This window comes from Myripristis murdjan, chromosome 8 (genome assembly GCF_902150065.1).
Source record: "Myripristis murdjan chromosome 8, fMyrMur1.1, whole genome shotgun sequence".
In the NCBI taxonomy this organism is placed as follows: Eukaryota; Metazoa; Chordata; class Actinopteri; order Holocentriformes; family Holocentridae; genus Myripristis; species Myripristis murdjan.
Window position 1 is genome coordinate 18,265,859 of NC_043987.1, and position 19,037 is coordinate 18,284,895.

The following is a 19,037-nucleotide window of genomic DNA, read 5'->3' on the forward strand; positions in this document are numbered from 1 at the left end:
GGAAAGAACCTGTTTTGCCTGTTGCTGGCCTGGAATGCAGACTGCAGTCTGTCTTAACAAGCCCCATGACTAGTTTACTCCTCCTTTGGGACTTCTTGTTGTAAACTGAATCAGACCTCAGTGGAACAGGGCAATTATTAGCACTATTATATGCCATGGTGATGTTCCAGTGAACACAGACAACATTGTTCTGTGATTGATGAAGCTCGGCCAGCGGAGTACATGTCAAGAAAAATGTCTTTTGTTGAAGATTTTGTTTTCCCCCTGTCAACTAGTCTCACCACCTTTTTGGGGACTGTGGTATTCCTGCTTGTTTTCCACCTCTTCTCTTCCAGCTTCAGCTCCCAGGAAAAGATGAAGGAGCCTCCAGGACCCAAAGCACTTCCCCTGCTTGGTAACCTGTTGCAGATGGATCTCAAGAGACCCTACATCACCTTGTGTGAGGTGAGTTTGACACAGGGCTGAGTTGCTGGCAGTTAAAGATTACATTAAATGTTGGAATTGCATTAACAATACCCCTCTGTGGGGCGCACCGGTGGCTCACCAGTACAGAGTGTGTACCATGGACCAGGGCTTAGTCCCGATCGCAGCGACCTGGGTTTTGTGGGATCTGTCTCATGCCTTGTTTTTTTTTTTTTTTTTTACATTTGATGTATACATAGTTTAATAATGATTATTCTGACTTTATTACTTAAATGTTTGACTGCCTGATTAATATTTTCAGCTTTCAAAGAAATATGGATCTGTATTTACGGTGTACCTTGGACCCAATAAAGTGGTGGTGCTGGCAGGATACAAGACAGTCAAGCAGGCCCTGGTTAACCATGCAGAGGAGTTTGGGGACAGACATATTTCTCCTATATTTTATGACCTCAATAATGGACATGGTAAGGACTTCCCTTACAAAACTTTTTGCACTGAATATAGATGTAGATACTGAGTACGCTTACATGCACACCATATTCCTGTATTATTCGGAATATCCCCAATATTCCGGTTGTGCATGAGTCATGTAAACACGCACCGAACCTGATTAAGGTCATATTCTGGTTGGAGAAAATTCCAAATAAGACCCCTGGCAAATGCCTGTTCCAACCGGAATATTGAGGCATGTAATGCCGTGTACCGGAATATTCAGTTACGTCTGTGCATGCTTGATTCACAATGAATTCTGGGGCGTCTTTGTTGCTATGGTTACGGCAAGCAGGGAAAACAACATGGCGAACAGCATGGTGAAAAGCAGCAAGAGCCAGGAGACTGCAGTCTGCCTTCAGCTGATCAAAGATTTAAATATCATGGAGTATATTGATGAGAGAAAACACAGAAATAGTGACAGAAGAAGGAGAAGAAGAAGACTTCTTCTTCTTCTGTATTTCCGGCAGACTAGCCATTATTTTGCAGTTGTACTGTATATATTACATGGCAAGTGTGAATAAGTAATTTTTGACAAATCATCCCACACTCTTCATTCATCTGTATTTGTGACTATACCCATGGGCCAATATGCATTGGCTGCCTTGTCTGAGTAGCAGAGGGCCATAAGAGCCCACCTGACATGTATGATTGCTCTGGGGCCTCTAAGGCCTGTGGCCCTGAACCCTTAATTCCAACAAGGTTCCCAGCCTGGTTTCCTGGTATGGAGGACTAAAAGGGACAGAATGAAATAAATAAATACATCTTTAAATAAATACTTAAAAGTGTCATTAATTAATTAAAATGGGAATTAAATAAATAAATGTGTCATTAAATAAATAAATGTCATTAAATGTGACATTAATTCATTAAAATACCAGTTCATTTAATGTAAAAACATATATATAATTATTTCATTATTTATTTAATTATTTCATGGACCGGTGTTGCAGTGCTTCATGAATTAATTTTATCTGTCAAAGTCACCCATCAAAGTCAGTGGGCGGGACTAACGTGAATCTAGCCCAATCGATTGCTTAGGTCTGAAGCCTGGAAGTCTGCCGGAGCCGGGGGAGTTCTGCTGAGAGCCTCTCCAGTTAAAGTTACTGCTTCTCTGAGTAGTTCTGGGCAACTTCTCGACATTTAGTGGCTGCACCTATCTAGCACGCATCGCGCACCGCAGTAACATTTGCTCCTGCAAATCCCCCATTTGCTTGAACCGAGTAAAGGTTGCGCCACCAAGTGTGTCAGAATATCTAATCAAATCAAATCAAATCAAATCAAATCAAGCTTTATTGTCATTAAGCTACACATACAGCAGTAGTGCACACAAAATGAGATAGAGTTATTCACTTATGATCCCCGACTGATGGTAAAGTCAGCAGTTTAAAAGTCTAACGGCTTTCTGGAGGAAGCTGTTGCTCATTCTAGCGGTTTTGCTTTTCACCGTTTGCCTGATGGAAGCAGCTCAAAGTATTTGTGGAGCGGGGGAAAGGGGTCTGAACACTGACAGTGTTCAGTGCTCTACTCCTGCAGGGATGGGATGTTTCCATGGAGCCATGTCTCCGCAAAAGCAAGCACACAGCAGTCTCTCTCCTGCGGGTGTCTCTTAGCAAGCGTAGCTCGTCCAGCTTGTTGTCGAGGGAGCGAACATTAGAGAGCAAGAGCCACGGTCCTGCTGGTCTGGAGGGGTTAGCCTATAGCCTGTAGCCTTTAGCCTGTAGCCTTTAGCCTTTAGCCTTTAGCCTTTAGCCTGTAGCCTGTAGCCTCTAGCCTAGCGTGGATCCCGGCTCTCTTCCCCCTCATTTGTTTACGTTTGCACCGCTTGCGGTCCCTCCTCTCCCTGGTGGCGGCCGGTGTAGACGCAGGTAAAATCCCGTGCTGGCGTAGTGTGTCCACATCAAAGCAGAGTGCCTCAGTTCTTGCAGCATGCTTTACCTGATGTTTAGTAAAGTCTCACGGCTGTAGGTTATGCAACCTGAGCGTCTGGGTTAAGCAGAACAGTTAAAAACTTTCACTCTAGAATATGTTTACTTGCTCTGCATCAATCGATTATCTGAAGTCGATCTGTCTTGGCTTGCTGTGCCGGGTAACCAATCAGGTGTTAGGATCCGCCCACTGACTTTGATGGGTGAGTTTGACAGATAAAATTAATTCATGAAGCACTGCAACACCGGTCCATGAAATAATTAAATAAATAATGAAATAATTATATATATGTTTTTACATTAAATGAACTGGTATTTTAATGAATTAATGACACATTTAATGACACATTTATTTATTTAATGACACATTTATTTATTTAATGACATATTTATTTATTTAATGACACATTTATTTATTTAATTCCCATTTTAATTAATTAATGACACTTTTAAGTATTTATTTAAAGATGTATTTATTTATTTCATTCTGTCCCTTTTAGTCCTCCATATCCTGGAATCTCAATAACAGCAATGAAAAACACAAACAAATTGTGTTTGTCATCTGTTTTCTATCATGCTGTTGTGTTCATTTGCTGCGGTGTTTTCATTTGTATCTTGTTTTATTGGTGAGAATCTCTCCATGACACTACTTGCAGGTGTAATTAGTACAATTTTCTTTGTCAAATTGTGATCACAGGAATTCTCTTTGCCAATGGAGAGTCATGGAAAGAAATGAGGCGTTTTGCCCTGACTAACCTGAGAGACTTTGGCATGGGCAAGAGATCAGCTGAAGAGAAGATTATAGAGGAATGCCACCATTTGATCCAAGAATTTACAAAGCATGATGGTATGAAATAATACATTGCATCTCAGCGTAAGATATTCTCACTCTTTGTCTTTTATTACAGTTTTTACACGTTCATTGTTTCCTGTTTGTTACTTTTAACAGGCAAAGCATTTGACACCACACAGCCATTGAATTATGCTACATCCAATATCATCTCATCCATTGTATATGGTAGTAGATTTGAATACACTGACCCCCAGTTCAAAGGGATGGTGGATCGAGCCAATGAGAACATACGCTTATCAGGTTCTCCATCAGTCCAGGTAAGCAGCACATCTGATTATAATAAACTAGAGCTTAACTCCTCATTGGATTTTGGAAAATTAATAGCGGCTTTAATTGAGGAGCAAATGCTTCTACATCTAATGATAGTATAGTTGTTTTCAAAACAAAGTTATGAAGTGCTTCACAATCAAGAGAGATAAGACAGAAAAAAACAATAAAACATGGTAATAAAATAGGTAATGCGCATAATAATAAATAAAAGTTAAAATAAGTAGAAATACATAGCCATTCAACAGATGAAATAAATAAATATATAAATCACAGATTAGGCAAACAGGAATGAAAAATAAATAAAAGGGGGCATCACAGCAAAGCTTAGTTTCAAGAAAGATTTAAAAGATGACACTCATTCATTCTGCCTGAATTCCTCAAGGCAAATTATTCTGATGCCTCAAAAGCCAAAGGGTTCCTTTAACCTGACACAGGCTAGGTTAAACATTCTCATTGACAATGTTTGTCTTTGTGACCTAAAACACTGATGAGAGTTTGCTGATCCAACCACCAGGGGGATACTGTCCCACTGCCCAGCAGGCAGGACAGTGGACACACAGTCCCTCTGAGACTTTGGTCCTGAGTGAGGTTTAGCTAGAAGTCCCTGCCTTTACTGGATCCAGCATCAACTGGTAAAATTCAGGGACAAAAAGGGAACTCCCTCAGATCACAGAAAGAAATAGAGACAAATGTGAGGTGCGTCAGCTGAGGCATAGCTAGTCACCTAGTATTATAACATGAGCAAGCACTCAGCCCAACTTACTTGAATAAGCACTACAATTCATAAATAGATACATAAATCAATACATACACAGTAAAACAGCACAGTCTGACAACTTGCTCCAGGTTTCATTTGTTTTTGATATTGTATTGTTGTATGTTGTATTGTCATATGTGTATTATGCACAATCCTGTTTCTTAGTCCATCTTGGAATGCACTTGCACAATATGACACCTGATGTATATATGGTATATCCATTCTATCTTTACGCTTTGTGTTACAGTTTTTCTCCATTGGTTTGGCTCATTTCTTGAAACAGAAATTACACTCATGCTTCAAAACTAAATTCCTTTCACATATAAACAGTCAGTGCCCCCAAAATGAGAAAGATCCTTCTCAATTGCTTTGGCTCATTTCTTGAAACAGACCGGACGTTCTCAACACTCTTGGTGCTTTTGCCAAAATAACCTGGATGGTTCAGCACAACACCATGGTTCACCTGCAAAAGCTCATATCTCTCCCAAAACAGTTCATTCATACATCAAAACGAAATTTCTTTCTCATATAAATAGTCAGTGCCTCCAAAATGCATTGTCCCTTTGGCATTGTGTAAGCACTGCAGGTCAAAATGTTTAGATGTTTTGTCACTATGGCAGAGGACCATTGAAATATCGCTCATGTCCACCTCTCAGTCTTAGCCCAGTCCTTCACTAACAATGGTTACTGTACTATTTTTTTTGTCGAGCTAACAAAATACAATTGTGTATAAAACTAAATAAATAAATAATTAAATACATTTAAAAAATAGGATTTTACAGTAAGAGTAGCCTCCAAGGTTTGACATCACGCATTGCACCCATACTGCCAAGGAAATTGTAACCATTACAGATTTTTTCAGTCGCTTTACCTCTTCTGTCAACTCAGAAACCCTGGTATCAAAACAGCTAATACATAGGCCTAATGAGAGGCGCTCAGCCCAAAATAACACATTTTGTTTGCAAAAGGCTCTTACAATGACAAAACATTTCAAACATGCAGCAAAAGCACATTTTGTCACCGCCCAATATAACTTGCAGTCAGGTGAGTAAATCCAGCCACTCACTCACTTCATACTCAACACCAAACATACCCTTTTCAGTATGAGCAGGTTCCACTTTACTTTTTCCTGTGTGTATTACAGTCATATTTTTTTGACAATTTACATAGTTACATATTGTAAAGCAAGTAGCAAAAGCCAATATTTCCCTCAAACAACTCAACTTATGCCCAAATGAGTAGATTCCTTCAATCAGCTCTACTGTACTGTAACACAGTACTCTCCTGTGTGCTACACATTCAAATGTGAACTTACAGTAAAAAACTGCATCCAAACTCAGTAAGACTTTGAAGTGAAATTGTACTGTATTGATGGCAAAAACTGAAATACTGTAATTCACATACAGTATTACACAGAAAAACTCAAAGGAATTGAAAAAAATACAGAATACAATTTATAGGCCCCTTTTTTGTAGGTGCATACTGATTGATTGGTGAATGGTGATTTGTGGAAAGGGTAGTGATGTTGGTGCACTAGTGATTTCACAGGGGTGCATGTCATTTCTATCAGCTGTGAGCAGATGTTTTGCTTTTGACTACCACAGTGAAGTCAGTGAAGTCAGGGCCATGTAAATGACACGTGAGATGTGTTGTGCAAAAGAGCGTGAAAAATGTGTGAATCCAATGAAAAGGTATGAACAGATTTGCAAAAGAAAACTTCTGCTGTGGTTTGGAGGTGAAAATGACGACAAAGTGGATCCCAGTTTCATTATACTGAAAAAAATGATTGAAAAAAACTGTGAACAATTTATCAAATGTTCCAAGAGATTCATATATGGTATTATTCATGGTATTATGTTCTCGACTAATTTTGACAATTGAACAGACTATTGTGCATGTGATGACTTATACAATGAAATGATGCTGACATGTTTTGGAGAGAACAACCATTAGACTGAGAACCCAACAGTCAGTTTAGATCGACAAGATCTATTCACTTGGAAATTGTGCTAACTGTAGGCTAACTGTACTTAATCATTTGCAAAGATGTACTGAGACATTGAGACATGTACTAAGACATTTGCAATTTCATGAAATGAATGAGAAGTTCCAGTATGTTGTGAACAATTGCCAAGTGGTTTGGAGGTTTGTCCATGTTATTTTGAGAATGTAATTTCTGTTTCAAGAAATGAGCCAAACCAATGGAGAAAAACTGTAATGAAAATGAATTTCAAAGATATTATGCTATTAAGATATTAAACTTAAATAGTAGATGCTTTTTAAGTTGCTGTTTAGTTTACATTCACATTAATTCAAATCTCTTCTATATCTTCTTATTTTTTTTTCAGTTGTACAACATGTTTCCCTGGTTGGGTCACTGGATAAAGAACCGAAAGCAAATAATGAAAAATAAAGACAGGAACCTTACAGATATCAGAGACTTAGTCAAGCATCTGAAAGAGACACTAAACCCTCAGGTGCGACGGGGATTGGTAGACTCGTTTCTGATCCGTGAGCAGAAAGACAAGGTAAGACAACGACCTTTGGTGGTTTTCATCTAAAAATAAGTACAACAATGCTAATGCAAAATGCTACTATACCCCAACATAGCTGCATACACTATATTGCCAAAAGTATTCACTTAGCTATCCAAATAATTGAATTCAGGTGTTCCAATCACTTCCATGGCCACAGGTGTAGAAAATCAAGCACCTAGGCATGCAGACTGCCTCTACAAACATTTGTGAAAGAATGGGTCGCTCTCAAGAGCTCAGTGAATTCAAGTGTGATATCATGATAGGATGCCACCTGTGCAATAAGTCCAGTTGTGAAATTTGCTCGCAACTAAATATTCCACAATCAACTGTTAGTGATACTATAACAAAGTGGAAGTGATTGGGAACGACAGCAACTCAGCCATGAAGTGGTAGGCCACGTAAAATCACAGAGCGGGGTCAGCAGATGCTGAGGCGCATAGTGCACAGAGGTCACCAACTTTCTGCAGAGTCAATACCTACAGACCTCCAAACTCCATGTGATCTTCAGATTAGCTCAAGAACAGTATGCAGAGAGCTTCATGGAATGGGTTTCCATGGCCGAGCAGCTGCATATAAGCCTTACATCACCAAGCGCAATGGAGTTCTCTGGAGTGACTAATCACGCTTCTCTGTCTGGAAATCTGATGGACGAGTCTGGGTTTGGCAGTTGCCAGGAGAACCATACTTGTCTGACTGCATTGTGCCAAGTATAAAGTTTGGTGGAGGTTGGATTATGGTGTGGGGTTGTTTTTCGGACGTTGGGCTCGGCCCCTTAGTTCCAGTGAAAGGAACTCTTAATGCTTCAGCATACCAAGACATTTTGGACAATTTCATGTTCCCAACTTTGTGGGAACAGTTTGGAGATGGCCCCTTCCTGTTCCAACATGACTGCGCACCAGTGCACAAAGCAAGGTCCATAAAGACATGGATGAGCGAGTTTGGTGTAGAAGAACTTGACTGGCGGGCACAGAGTCCTGACCTCAACCCGATAGAACTGCTTTCGTCCAACATCAGTGTCTGACATCACAAATGCACTCCTGGAAGAATGGTCAAAAATTCCCATAAACATACCCCTAAACCTTGTGGAAAGCCTTCCTAGAAGAGTTGAAGCTGTTATAGCTTCAAAGGGTGGGCCGACATCATATTAAATCCTACGGTTTAAGAATGGGATGTCACTCATGTTCATATGCATGTGAAGGCAGACGAGCGAATACTTTTGACAATATTGTGTACATATCTATTTCAGAGTATGTGGGTTTGCTTCTCCTCAGGATTCTGATGTCGTGGACTCTCACTATCATGAGAACAACCGGATATTCACGATCCTGCACCTGTTTGCTGCCGGCACTGATACCACAGCAGCTACACTCAGATGGGGTTTGCTGCTCATGGCCAAATATCCACAAGTACAAGGTAAAGACAAAATTAGGGGGCCACAGAAGCTCTGCAGTGATGAGGCTTGTGCACATTATGAAACCTTTCCTCACTACACAGCTGCCTTCTTTCATATTGCTACGTTACCATACTGCCTATAGTTAATTTTGGGCTTGTTGGAATAAGCCTACAGTATTTTGAGTTTGCATCAACAGTACCTCATTAAGAGTGATGCTACTGAAGGTAGCTATAAAATTTAGTATTGGTAGTTTCAGCATTAACATCTATGTATCAAGATGCTACGTAATGATGAAAAACATAGATGCATTTAAAAGAAAAGAGTACAGTATTTTCAGAGTTTTGATATTATTTGTTTTAAGTTTTATATTATTTGTTTAAAGTGTTTGTAAACACTGTTCACCACGAGTGGAGTTCATGATCATCAAATGTTGGCCTTTCTATCTGTCGAGGGAATTTACGGCGATCCTACTAGACGCTGTTTATATCCCTCACACTAACAACAACGCAGTTAGAGACGAGGCACTGAGCAAACTCTACCAAGCCATCAGCAAGGAACAGACAGCTCATCCTGACTGTTTTGTGGTTGTTACTGGGGACTTCAACCATGCAGATCTCAAGTCAGTCCCCCCAAAAGTTCATCAGCATGTGGACTTTCCTACAAGAGGAAATAACACTCTGGACTTGGTTTACACAAACCACAAAGGACCATACAAGGCGTCCCCGCTCCCCCACATCAGCCAATCTGACCATGTCACTCTTAAGCTAAGACCAGCATACAGGCCCAAAGTGAGAGTAAACAAACCTGTTTTGAAACAGGTTTGTGTGTGGCCAGAGGGGGCCATCTCTGCTCTACAGGACTGCTTTGAGGGTGTGTCTCAATTCAAAGGTTGTATGTTACCTAGGTCGTATTTGTAGGCTGCTTACGTCACGGCGGCGCGACAAGTGCTGTCCCAATTCAATTTTACCGCGTGGGGTCCTGTAAATGCAGCCGACCGATCCAGCCTATTTTTGACTAATTTGCAGGCTACACCTCCACGATTCTTCGCGGCTGACATTACAGCCTACTTCCCAGCGTATGTTTTGGTCCAGCTGAATTTCTGGATCAGCCACCATTGCTGGAATTATTAAGCCTGTTTTAGACTGTCTTAATGTTCATATCATGACGTTTTGATAAGTTTTCATGCCTATGATTACCACCATAGATTTGGTTTAGCTGTTAACTATATCCGAACAACGCCTTTAAATGCAAGTTTAGTTAGATGAGTTAGATAGGCATTTTGCATGATGTTTCCATAGCAACCATCAGCGCATCATGTATGTTACAATGTAGCCATGTGTACAATTACTTTAATTGGGATAGTCTGTAGGTCTGAGGCGTGAGATGAAATATAAGTCGGACCTATTCAAATTGCAAAGGGATCAAGGGATCAATATCAGACTCTGTCCTCCTCATAATTTCAGCTCTCACAAGTTTTTCAAAAGTTTTCATTACAATGGATGTCAGAGCAATAGGTCTGGATCATCGAGGGCAGGGGTAGTCGATTAAGCAGAGTCTTCCTCAGCCGTAGTCGGACCCCCCCCTTTTCCCCCTCTTTCTTCTCCCCTTCTCTCTTGCCCCTTCATAGTTTTTATTTGAGCGTCTTTTAATTATATCTGGGAGCTGTAGCGTGATGTCTGACACGCCAGCCGTGCTCCTGATGTTGAGTTGCAGCAGCTCACTTCTGCTGTATCGCCTCCCAGGTGTATGGGCCGAGCAGATATCCAGGTAAACCAGGAGCAGCAGAAGCAGTAGTACGAGGCGGATTAAATCCATGATGCTTCAATCATCACCACCGTGCACCTCTCAGTCATTTAGGACACGTATTCAAATAGACGATCAGTAAAAGAAAAACAAACAAACAACAAAACAAAAGGACAAAGAAGCTGGACTCTCACTCACTGCCGGTCGCAGCGTACGCATGCGCCCACCATTCCTGTCAGCTCCTTCCTTCCAAATCGGTCAACAGAGGATGCAATCTGCTCTGCTCTCCACCCAGCCCTCACACACCTGGGAAAGAAGTTTAGTTTAGCATTCAACACCATCATCCCACAACAGCTCATCATCAAACTGGACCGGCTGGGGCTCAACATCTCACATAGGTAATTGGTTGCTGGACTTCCTTAGTGAGAGGCCACAAGCAGTACGGGTCGGAAACAACACCTCAAGCATCATCACTCTCAGCACAGGGGCCCCTCAGGGATGTATGCTTAGCCCCCTGCTCTTCACCTTGCTGACCCATGACTGCAAACCAACAATTCAGCACCAACCACATAGTGAAGTTTGCGGACAACACAACTGTGGTGGGTGTCCTCTCCAACAATGACGAGACCAACTACCGGATGGAGGTCAGCCAGCTTACCATCTGGTGCAGAGAGAACAATCTCCTCCTGAACGTGAGTAAGACCAAGGAGATTATTCTCGACTTCAGGAGAGGACACACCCAACCTCCCTCACTGACCATCAACGGTGCTGCAGAAGAGAGAGTGAGCAGCACAGGACCTCTCCTGGACGACCAACACAACATCACTGGCAAGGAAGGCCCAGCAGCGCCTATACTTTCTCCGCAAGCTCAAAAAGGCAAGAGCCCCCACCCACCCATCATGTGCTCCTTCTAGTGTGGCACCATCGAAAGCATCCTGTCCAGCTGTATCACCGTGTGGGGATTACAACTGCAAGAATAGTGAACACAACTGGAAAGATCGTTGGTGTCTCACTCCCCTCCCTCCTGGACATTTACAACACCCGCCTCACCCGCAAAGCACTCAGCATTGTGGCTGACCCCAGCCACTCCTCACACCACCTATTCTGCCTACTACCATCAGGGAAAAGGTACCAGAGGCTCTGTGCTCGCTCCACCAGGCTCTTGAACAGCTTCATCCACCAAGCTGTCAGGAAACTGAACTCTCTCCCCTCTGTGGCATAAACTATGGCATTGCTGCCCCATACGCGCACACAAACACAAACACACACACACACACTCACACACACACACACAGGGGCGCGGCCTCAGATTGACTCTGGACTATCCCACTCACAATAATAATAATATTTAATATTGTTTTTTGTATTGCTCTTAAAGAATTTTTTTGCACTATTTGTTTTTTTTTTCTTATATTTAATCTTCTGTACTGTTTGCGCCGTGGGTAAGGTCAGAGTGAAACGTTTTTTCGATTCTCTGTATGTCTGGCACATAACTGCAGAATTGACAATAAAGCATCTTGAATCTTGAATCTTGAAATGCCATCTAAAAGCACCCCTGGATCTCCTTTAGATCTCCTGAAAGTGATAGAAAGCTTAAAAGGTTTAAAATTGTCTCTCAAAGGGTGAATACCAGATGCAGGCAAACAGCAGTTAGTTTGATTTCCTACTCTGTGTGTCCAGATCAGGTTCAGGAGGAGCTGAGCAGGGTGATAGGAAGTCGTCAGGTCCAGGTAGAGGACAGGAAGAACCTGCCCTACACTGATGCTGTCATCCATGAGACACAGAGACTGGCCAACATTGCACCCATGTCCATTCCTCACATCACCAGCCGAGATGTCACCTTTCAAGGCTACTTCATCAAGAAGGTCAGACGAAATCAAATATACTAAATGCTGTGCTGAACATTTTGAAATGAACAAAATGACTTTTTGATTATATCTGACACAACGTGACGCAGGTCTTTCACCTTGTTGACAGGGGACAGCTGTATTTCCTTTGCTGACATCTGTCCTGTATGATGAAAGTGAGTGGGAGAGCCCCTACACTTTCAACCCAGGGCACTTCTTAAATGAACATGGCCAATTTATGCCTAAAGAGGCATTCATGCCCTTCTCTGCAGGTACAGTATATCATTTCAGCAGTGTGTGTGTGAAATTGTTACATGTAAATGTGTATAATTCATGTATTTGTTATATCTGTAAATCTCTATTTTTCTAAGGAGTATTGCATCACCAGAATTTTGGTGCTGACTTTGTGTCGTCTCTCTCAGGTCGCAGGGTGTGTCTTGGAGAGGGTCTGGCCAGGATGGAGGTCTTCCTCTTCTTCACCTCTCTCCTCCAGCACTTTTGTTTCACTCCCCCATGTGGAGTTACAGAAGATGAACTGGATCTGACACCGGCTGTGGGCTTCACCCTCAGCCCTTCACCTCATCAGCTGTGTGCTGTCAGCCGCTTCTAAGGAAAAAGACTTGAGCAATTTTTCATTGCTAAAGAAATAAAAGTCATTGATGCATGACCTTCAGCTCTTCACCTCATCAGCTGTGTGCTGTCAGCCGCTTCTGAGGAACATTACAAATGGAAAAACAAGTGTCCATTATTCATTAAAGAAATAAAAGTCACCAATGCATCGCCTGAATGAATGAAAATATCCAGCATGATCTGTGAATGCAGAATTTGCAGCAAGAAATACTGATCTTTTGTTTATTTTTATGATTAACTGTTTTTTTTTTTTGTTGTTTTGTTTTGTTTTTTGTTTTTTTTTACTATTTTAAATAACAAACCAACAAAAGGAAAAAAAAAAAAATATATATATATATATATATATAAATAACAAATTAATAAAGACACACTGGACAAGACCAAACAAAAGCATACTTCCATACTTAGAGATGTCAAATACAGTGATAATGATAATGAGATGCAGTGCAGGCTAATCCCCTGTCACAAAAGTAAAAGTGAGGAAGAGCATTAGAACTGTATCTAGTGTGGCAGCATGAGGGTTTCAAATCGGGTTTGTTATTTGTGCCAGACAACGTCACCCAAGGAAATAGGAGGTTGGATGGTATGATGAGGTGTGAGAGGAATCCCGGTGAGGGAAAACAACTGAAGGCACCCCAAACACATGTGAAACCACACTCACGGCACTCTGGTGAAGGAAACTAAAAACAACAGCGGCCTCAGACACAAAAAAGGGGAGCCAGCACCCTGGACACCAACACCATCACCGTTGGCACTTAGCAGCTAGAGAGGAAGGCAAAAAATAAAATTAGTGGAGCACACACACTCAAAATAATAATAATAATAATAATAATAATAATAATAATAATCAATCAAATAATGAAACCAACCCAAAATGTCTTAAGTTAATCAATCAACAAGTCATCATATAACTTTTCTCAACCAAGAAAACAAGCTAAAGAAAAACAAATCAATCATGAATTATGCAAATGCATTAACAGAAGAAACCAGACTAAATGAAGGAAAACAAAATAAATCATTAAATATGAAACTTATGAGGAATCAAAAACAATACAGGTAAACCACAATGCTCCAGTCCTTTCACTAAAACAGGTTAGGTGGGCAAGCAGCCGACGTCGAGTCCACTAAACGCTGCGATGGATGGCCACCACCTGCTGAGCGACTGGCTGGCAGCGAGAACAACGAGGGAGGACACAGCGTTAAGTGGCCGTACGCCACCCAACGCCATGACGCGTACAGAATCGATCCAGGCAAAACAGCAACGGTTCCTTATTTGGTTGTACTGGTGGTTTTCCACCACTGTCGGCAAATACATAAATTACGTACCTTAATAAATGAAACAAACTATTCAGGAGTCAGAGGGCAAGAGGCTGTCCCGGTGGGCAGCGCCTACTCTATGCAATGTGCCCCCTGGTGGCGAGAGACCAATCACCTGCAGTCACTTACACCATAGGACTTTGAATCCTTGAGTCCCTCCCAGTCCTAGTCTGCCCCCTAATGTTAGAGAGATAAATGTCCCAGTTCAAATGGAAACTGTATGACAGACCTCCCAGTGTTGCTAGTCTAGCTAAATGATTTTGCCAAAAATTTTCAGGGGGGCAGAGGTGGCCTTCTATTCTAAAATAATGAGCTTATGCTCCAGCATCAGTGCAGCCCACACCTGTTCTGCATCAGGGAGTGGCTTTGTTTAATCTTTACGTGAAAGTGGTGTTAAGCTCCAACATCCCCTTAAAACTGTTTACTATGATGTCAGAGGATCGTGTGAGAAACACGCTGAGTGCACCAGTGTACAAAATAATCAGAGGATTGGTCTTGGTGGGTTGAGAACAGGGCCATGCAGAGACATTTGGAGGGGACAGGTGCTCAAAGTTAAAAGGGGGCACATGGAGCACAAATTTGAAACACCATACAGAAACATACCTTACAATATAACTGGATGAATTGTAGCAACCCATATTCATAAAGAATGTAACATGGAATCACAACATACCATATCATTGTCCACATGTCATATATTTGTTCGAGGCCAGTGCAAAGCAAAAGTAGTGTATGTTTTACCTGATGGGGTACACTGAATAGCCTCTGTTGAAGGGGTTGGTGAGAAGGCTGCTGCTGCTGATATTGCTGGAGGTGGGCTGTATTGATGTGAGAGTTTAGACACTAAAAAGAGCATGGGAGAGATAGTTGCTGAGTAAAGAAGTGTTATGTGATCATGACAAGATGCAAAGATAACTAACACTGAAAATGGCTCACTGTGACTGACCTGCCATACTGCTGATAGTTTGGAGATTACTTGCTGAGAGAGGCTGCAGCCAAGGCTGACTGCTTGAACTAAACAGAACAAGTTGCTCATTCTTAAACTGTAAGGGGAACATTAATGGGGGGGAAGAGAATAAAGGAGGGGTGGAGGTACAGCCTATATCCACAAAGCCATAATTCAAGCTTTGCATTAATTTAGGACATATAAAGATAATGGATTAAATTGAATTTAGATCACCATTAGACACTGGACTGTTTATCTGTGGCCACTCTTCCTGGAGTCCTTGCTTTTCAGTTTTAATCAAATTGGAGGACAAAAATTAATCATGACACCTCTTTATTTTAATTTCACAGCTTTATTTTTGGTTTTCAAACCTCGGTAAAACCAAATGCAACCAATTGTTTGCACTCACTCGTCTGTAAAGACATGTCTGTAAATCAGACTATTAGCTATTTTTATACTATAGCTATTTTTACAGTACAGACAGTTAAATAGTCATTTAAATCATTATGTCCTCGAAGTTGTAACATTTAGTAATAAGCAAATCCAGAGTTATTTGAGAAAACATCAGAGACTCCGCTGCCCTGCATTCATTCATGATTTTCCTGTTCTTCTGTTTTCCTTCTAGCTGTATACCGCTGTAATACATCCCTAGGGCTGTCATCAAGGAAGAATTAGCTGTAATTTATCATCTTTATTAGCTTATGATACATCTATGGGCTGTATGCTGTAATGCCTGTATCGTGGAATTATTAACTTCTCTGTTCGCAAACAACCTGCTAATTGAGTAGTTTGTTTGTGCTTGTACTTTTTTGAGTATTTTTTAAAGTGAGTCATTTTACTTTTAGTTTAGTTTTTCACATGTTCAAAGATGAATACTAATATATATATATATATATATATATATATATATATATATATATAGATAGATAGATAGATAGATCTTTATTGTCATTGCACAATCATATACGGTATAATAATGCAACAAAATTAGGGCTCAGTACTTTCGGTGCAGGGCAGAGTAGAAAGCATCGTGCAACCTGCTAGCTGAATAGCCGAGTCTCTGATATCAGAAAAATGCAACAGTCATGGAAACACTTGTTGGATGCGATGTGCAGGCGCAGTTCGTCGATTTTGTTAGTTATGGACCTGGCGTTGGAAAATGCTGGGAGGCAGCGGCTTGAAGGGTTGTCTTTTCAGCCGTGCTAACGCACACTGTTACAGTGATAAAATCAAACTCAAATAATTAACCCAAATAATTAATGTATATTGTGATTACAGCATGTAGTTAGATATGAAAACTAGGTTAACAATATGATTTCCCAGTAGTTAAATATTTATTCAGTTTTATGAGCTGTCAGTATTGGGTTTGCCCTCGTGTGCATGCACAACACTTAGGGGCTTTATTTACACCCTCTCCAGCTAGAAGGCCTCGCCTATATCCACATAAAAATACTCATTGGAGTGTTGTGTATGGCATAGCAGAAAATCCTAAATAAACCCCTACGACCATGGCAAGAACAGGGAAAACTCTATTTAGAGAGTGACTGAACGTGATAATCAAACCCAAGTCTTGATGCTAGTGTTTCCAGGAGACTAGTGGGAATGTTGCTCAAAGTGGTGAAGATGGCTTCACGGAGGGCATCCACTGTCTGGAGCTGGTGTCCATTTTTGTAAATTTTTGCTCTGGAAACACTAGCATCAAGCATGCCGAAACAAATTTTTGAGGTGATTAACAAGAAAGCTTTTTTGCCTTTGCCATCAGGAGGTCATGACAGTGTGGATACCTGACAGAAAATGACACTGAATCCACATTTTTGCCAAGATTTGGCCTTTTAAAGGCAGTGGTCTTAAACTTTTGATCAGCTGATGAACAGCCTATTTCAGTTCAATGGTTGTTTCCAATAAATTGCTTACTCAAATTTTTTTTGGCTCACTCCCATTTCTTCTTTTTGCATTTTGAAGTTCTACTTAGAACCTTCTTAAGATTCAACAGTGCAAAATGTAAATTCTTGCAATTTCTCAACTGGTCTTAAGATTTTGATCAGGAGTGTACATCATAGCTTTTTAGCTAGGACCGCCTGTCATGCAGTAGGTGCCCTTCAAACAGCCAGTCCGCCACTGGGCCTCATGGGCCTGTAAAATGATCCTCAACATACTCGTGGGAAAAGGATTACTGGGGACATGCTTTCTTAACGTGGTTTTGTTCCTCCATTCAGTAATTATATGTTAGGGGCATTGTGAATTGCCTTGTGATTGAAAGGTGCTATACAAATAAACCGGCTTTGCCAGAGCTGTACTTTGCTGTTTTTTTGTACCTTGTTATAAAGATCAGCATTTGCACATGCAGAAACACGCAAAATAACAACAGCAAAAAAGAAAAAAAGAAAAGCTTTCCATATTTTGATCAACATGTGAGATCAAGAGGGGACAAATGCACAACAAAACAAACTGCTGATGAGATCCCATTCTCTACCAGGGAATGATACAGACAAGTGACATATTAAAGGAAATAAGGTGATAGACCGCCACGAGCCACCAGAACAGCTTTAATATGCCTTGGCACAGATTCTACAAGGGTCTCGAAATCTAGTAGAGGGATGAAACACCATTCCATAAAGCTATTCTCCTAAAAAGACCAAAAATCAGTTCATTTTCAGTGGGAGAGCAGATTGTTTTCTGATGATCTCACGTCAGGCAGTGGAATCCTTACACACCAAAATTTTTGTGTGGCATGAAAAACAAATTCAGAGCCACTACACCTTTTGTGGAATTCCATCCACAAAAATACACATTGGACCACTGAAATGTTTTACTTTCTAAAATGTAACATTATTTTGGCCTCCCTTTTTTTGTCATGTTCTGCCAATACTTAGTTGCAAGACAGTTTTGCCCATCTCTACATCCGCAGTGCATTTAATTCGTGATTCCTTGGGTCTCAAATTATCAGGAGAAAGGAACCTAAAATTGTATGTCATATGCACAATTGATATTGTAAACTGTCTTATGTCCAAACTGAAGCATATATAAATTTAAAGACATAAAGGGCTCTAGTTTCCCAGAGCAACGCAGGGTGGAGCAGTGAGGTGAACCCTGCGCAGAGCTATTTTCGACCAGCGCAACCCAAGGGGCGCACAGTTTCGTATTTTGTGTTCCAATACTCATACTACCATACTATTTAGTAGGGAAAAAAAAGATTTAGTAAGTCCCAATACATAGTATGTCAGATGCAGTATGCCAAGAGTACCAGGATGTTCTACTACATCCGGTCAGAATTCGCAGTATACGTTTCAGCATGCTGCTCTCGCCATTCTGACCCACAATCCTATGTGCAGCGGACGTTACATCGCACTGACTGAGTTGCGTGTACAAGCCACACCCACATATGGACAACAAAACACACATATCGCACAAAACTCGCTCAGTGACAGCAGCAGTGACACGAAGACAGAAGATCAGAAATATGACAGACGACAGCGCAGTATGAAACAGCACCGGCATTTTGACAACAACATTCAAATTTGCCGCTACGGACAGTGGCGGAAGTGAGCAAGAGGGTCGGATTTCAGGGACGATGTATGTAGTGTATCCCAATAGTATGCATACGCATGCATATTTCATACTAAACGTCATACTTTGTAGGGGCAGCTGCAGGACATACTAAAAGTAAAAAGTATGCGATTTGGAACGCAGGGCACGTCTACTTTCAGCGCAAGGCGGAGCACACCGGCGTAGTGCAATTTTGGCTGACAGGCGGGCAGTGCGCACACGTCACCAAAACCTCACAATCAGCACAAATGGTGCCAATCTCCTTTGACCTGACATCAGTTGTGACGGGACGGTCAATATGGAGATAAATTTATGTAGTATAGTGTTTTTTGTAGATATTTATTGCATTGTTAATGTG

The 19,037-nt window shown here is 41.1% G+C and overlaps 1 protein-coding gene across 1 annotated transcript; it reads left to right on the forward strand.

Annotated features, from left to right (window-relative positions):
- Window positions 1–234: 234 nt before the first annotated feature.
- Window positions 235–12,850, forward strand: LOC115364093 (cytochrome P450 2K1-like). The gene is made up of 9 exons (XM_030058515.1): window positions 235–444; window positions 725–887; window positions 3,538–3,687; window positions 3,790–3,950; window positions 7,069–7,248; window positions 8,529–8,670; window positions 12,074–12,258; window positions 12,371–12,512; window positions 12,663–12,850. Exons 1-9 carry the CDS (start codon window positions 235–237, stop codon window positions 12,848–12,850), a joined length of 1,521 nt encoding a protein of 506 aa, XP_029914375.1.
- Window positions 12,851–19,037: the final 6,187 nt, after the last annotated feature.

Excerpts from the sequence above, each read along its gene's own strand:
- LOC115364093 (XM_030058515.1), top strand. The coding sequence starts at position 235 with ATGTCTTTTGTTGAAGATTTTGTTTTCCCCCTGTCAACTAGTCTCACC. Across the intron at positions 445-724 it reads CCTACATCACCTTGTGTGAG|CTTTCAAAGAAATATGGATC; the intron begins GTGAGTTTGACA and ends TAATATTTTCAG. Across the intron at positions 3,688-3,789 it reads AGAATTTACAAAGCATGATG|GCAAAGCATTTGACACCACA; the intron begins GTATGAAATAAT and ends TACTTTTAACAG.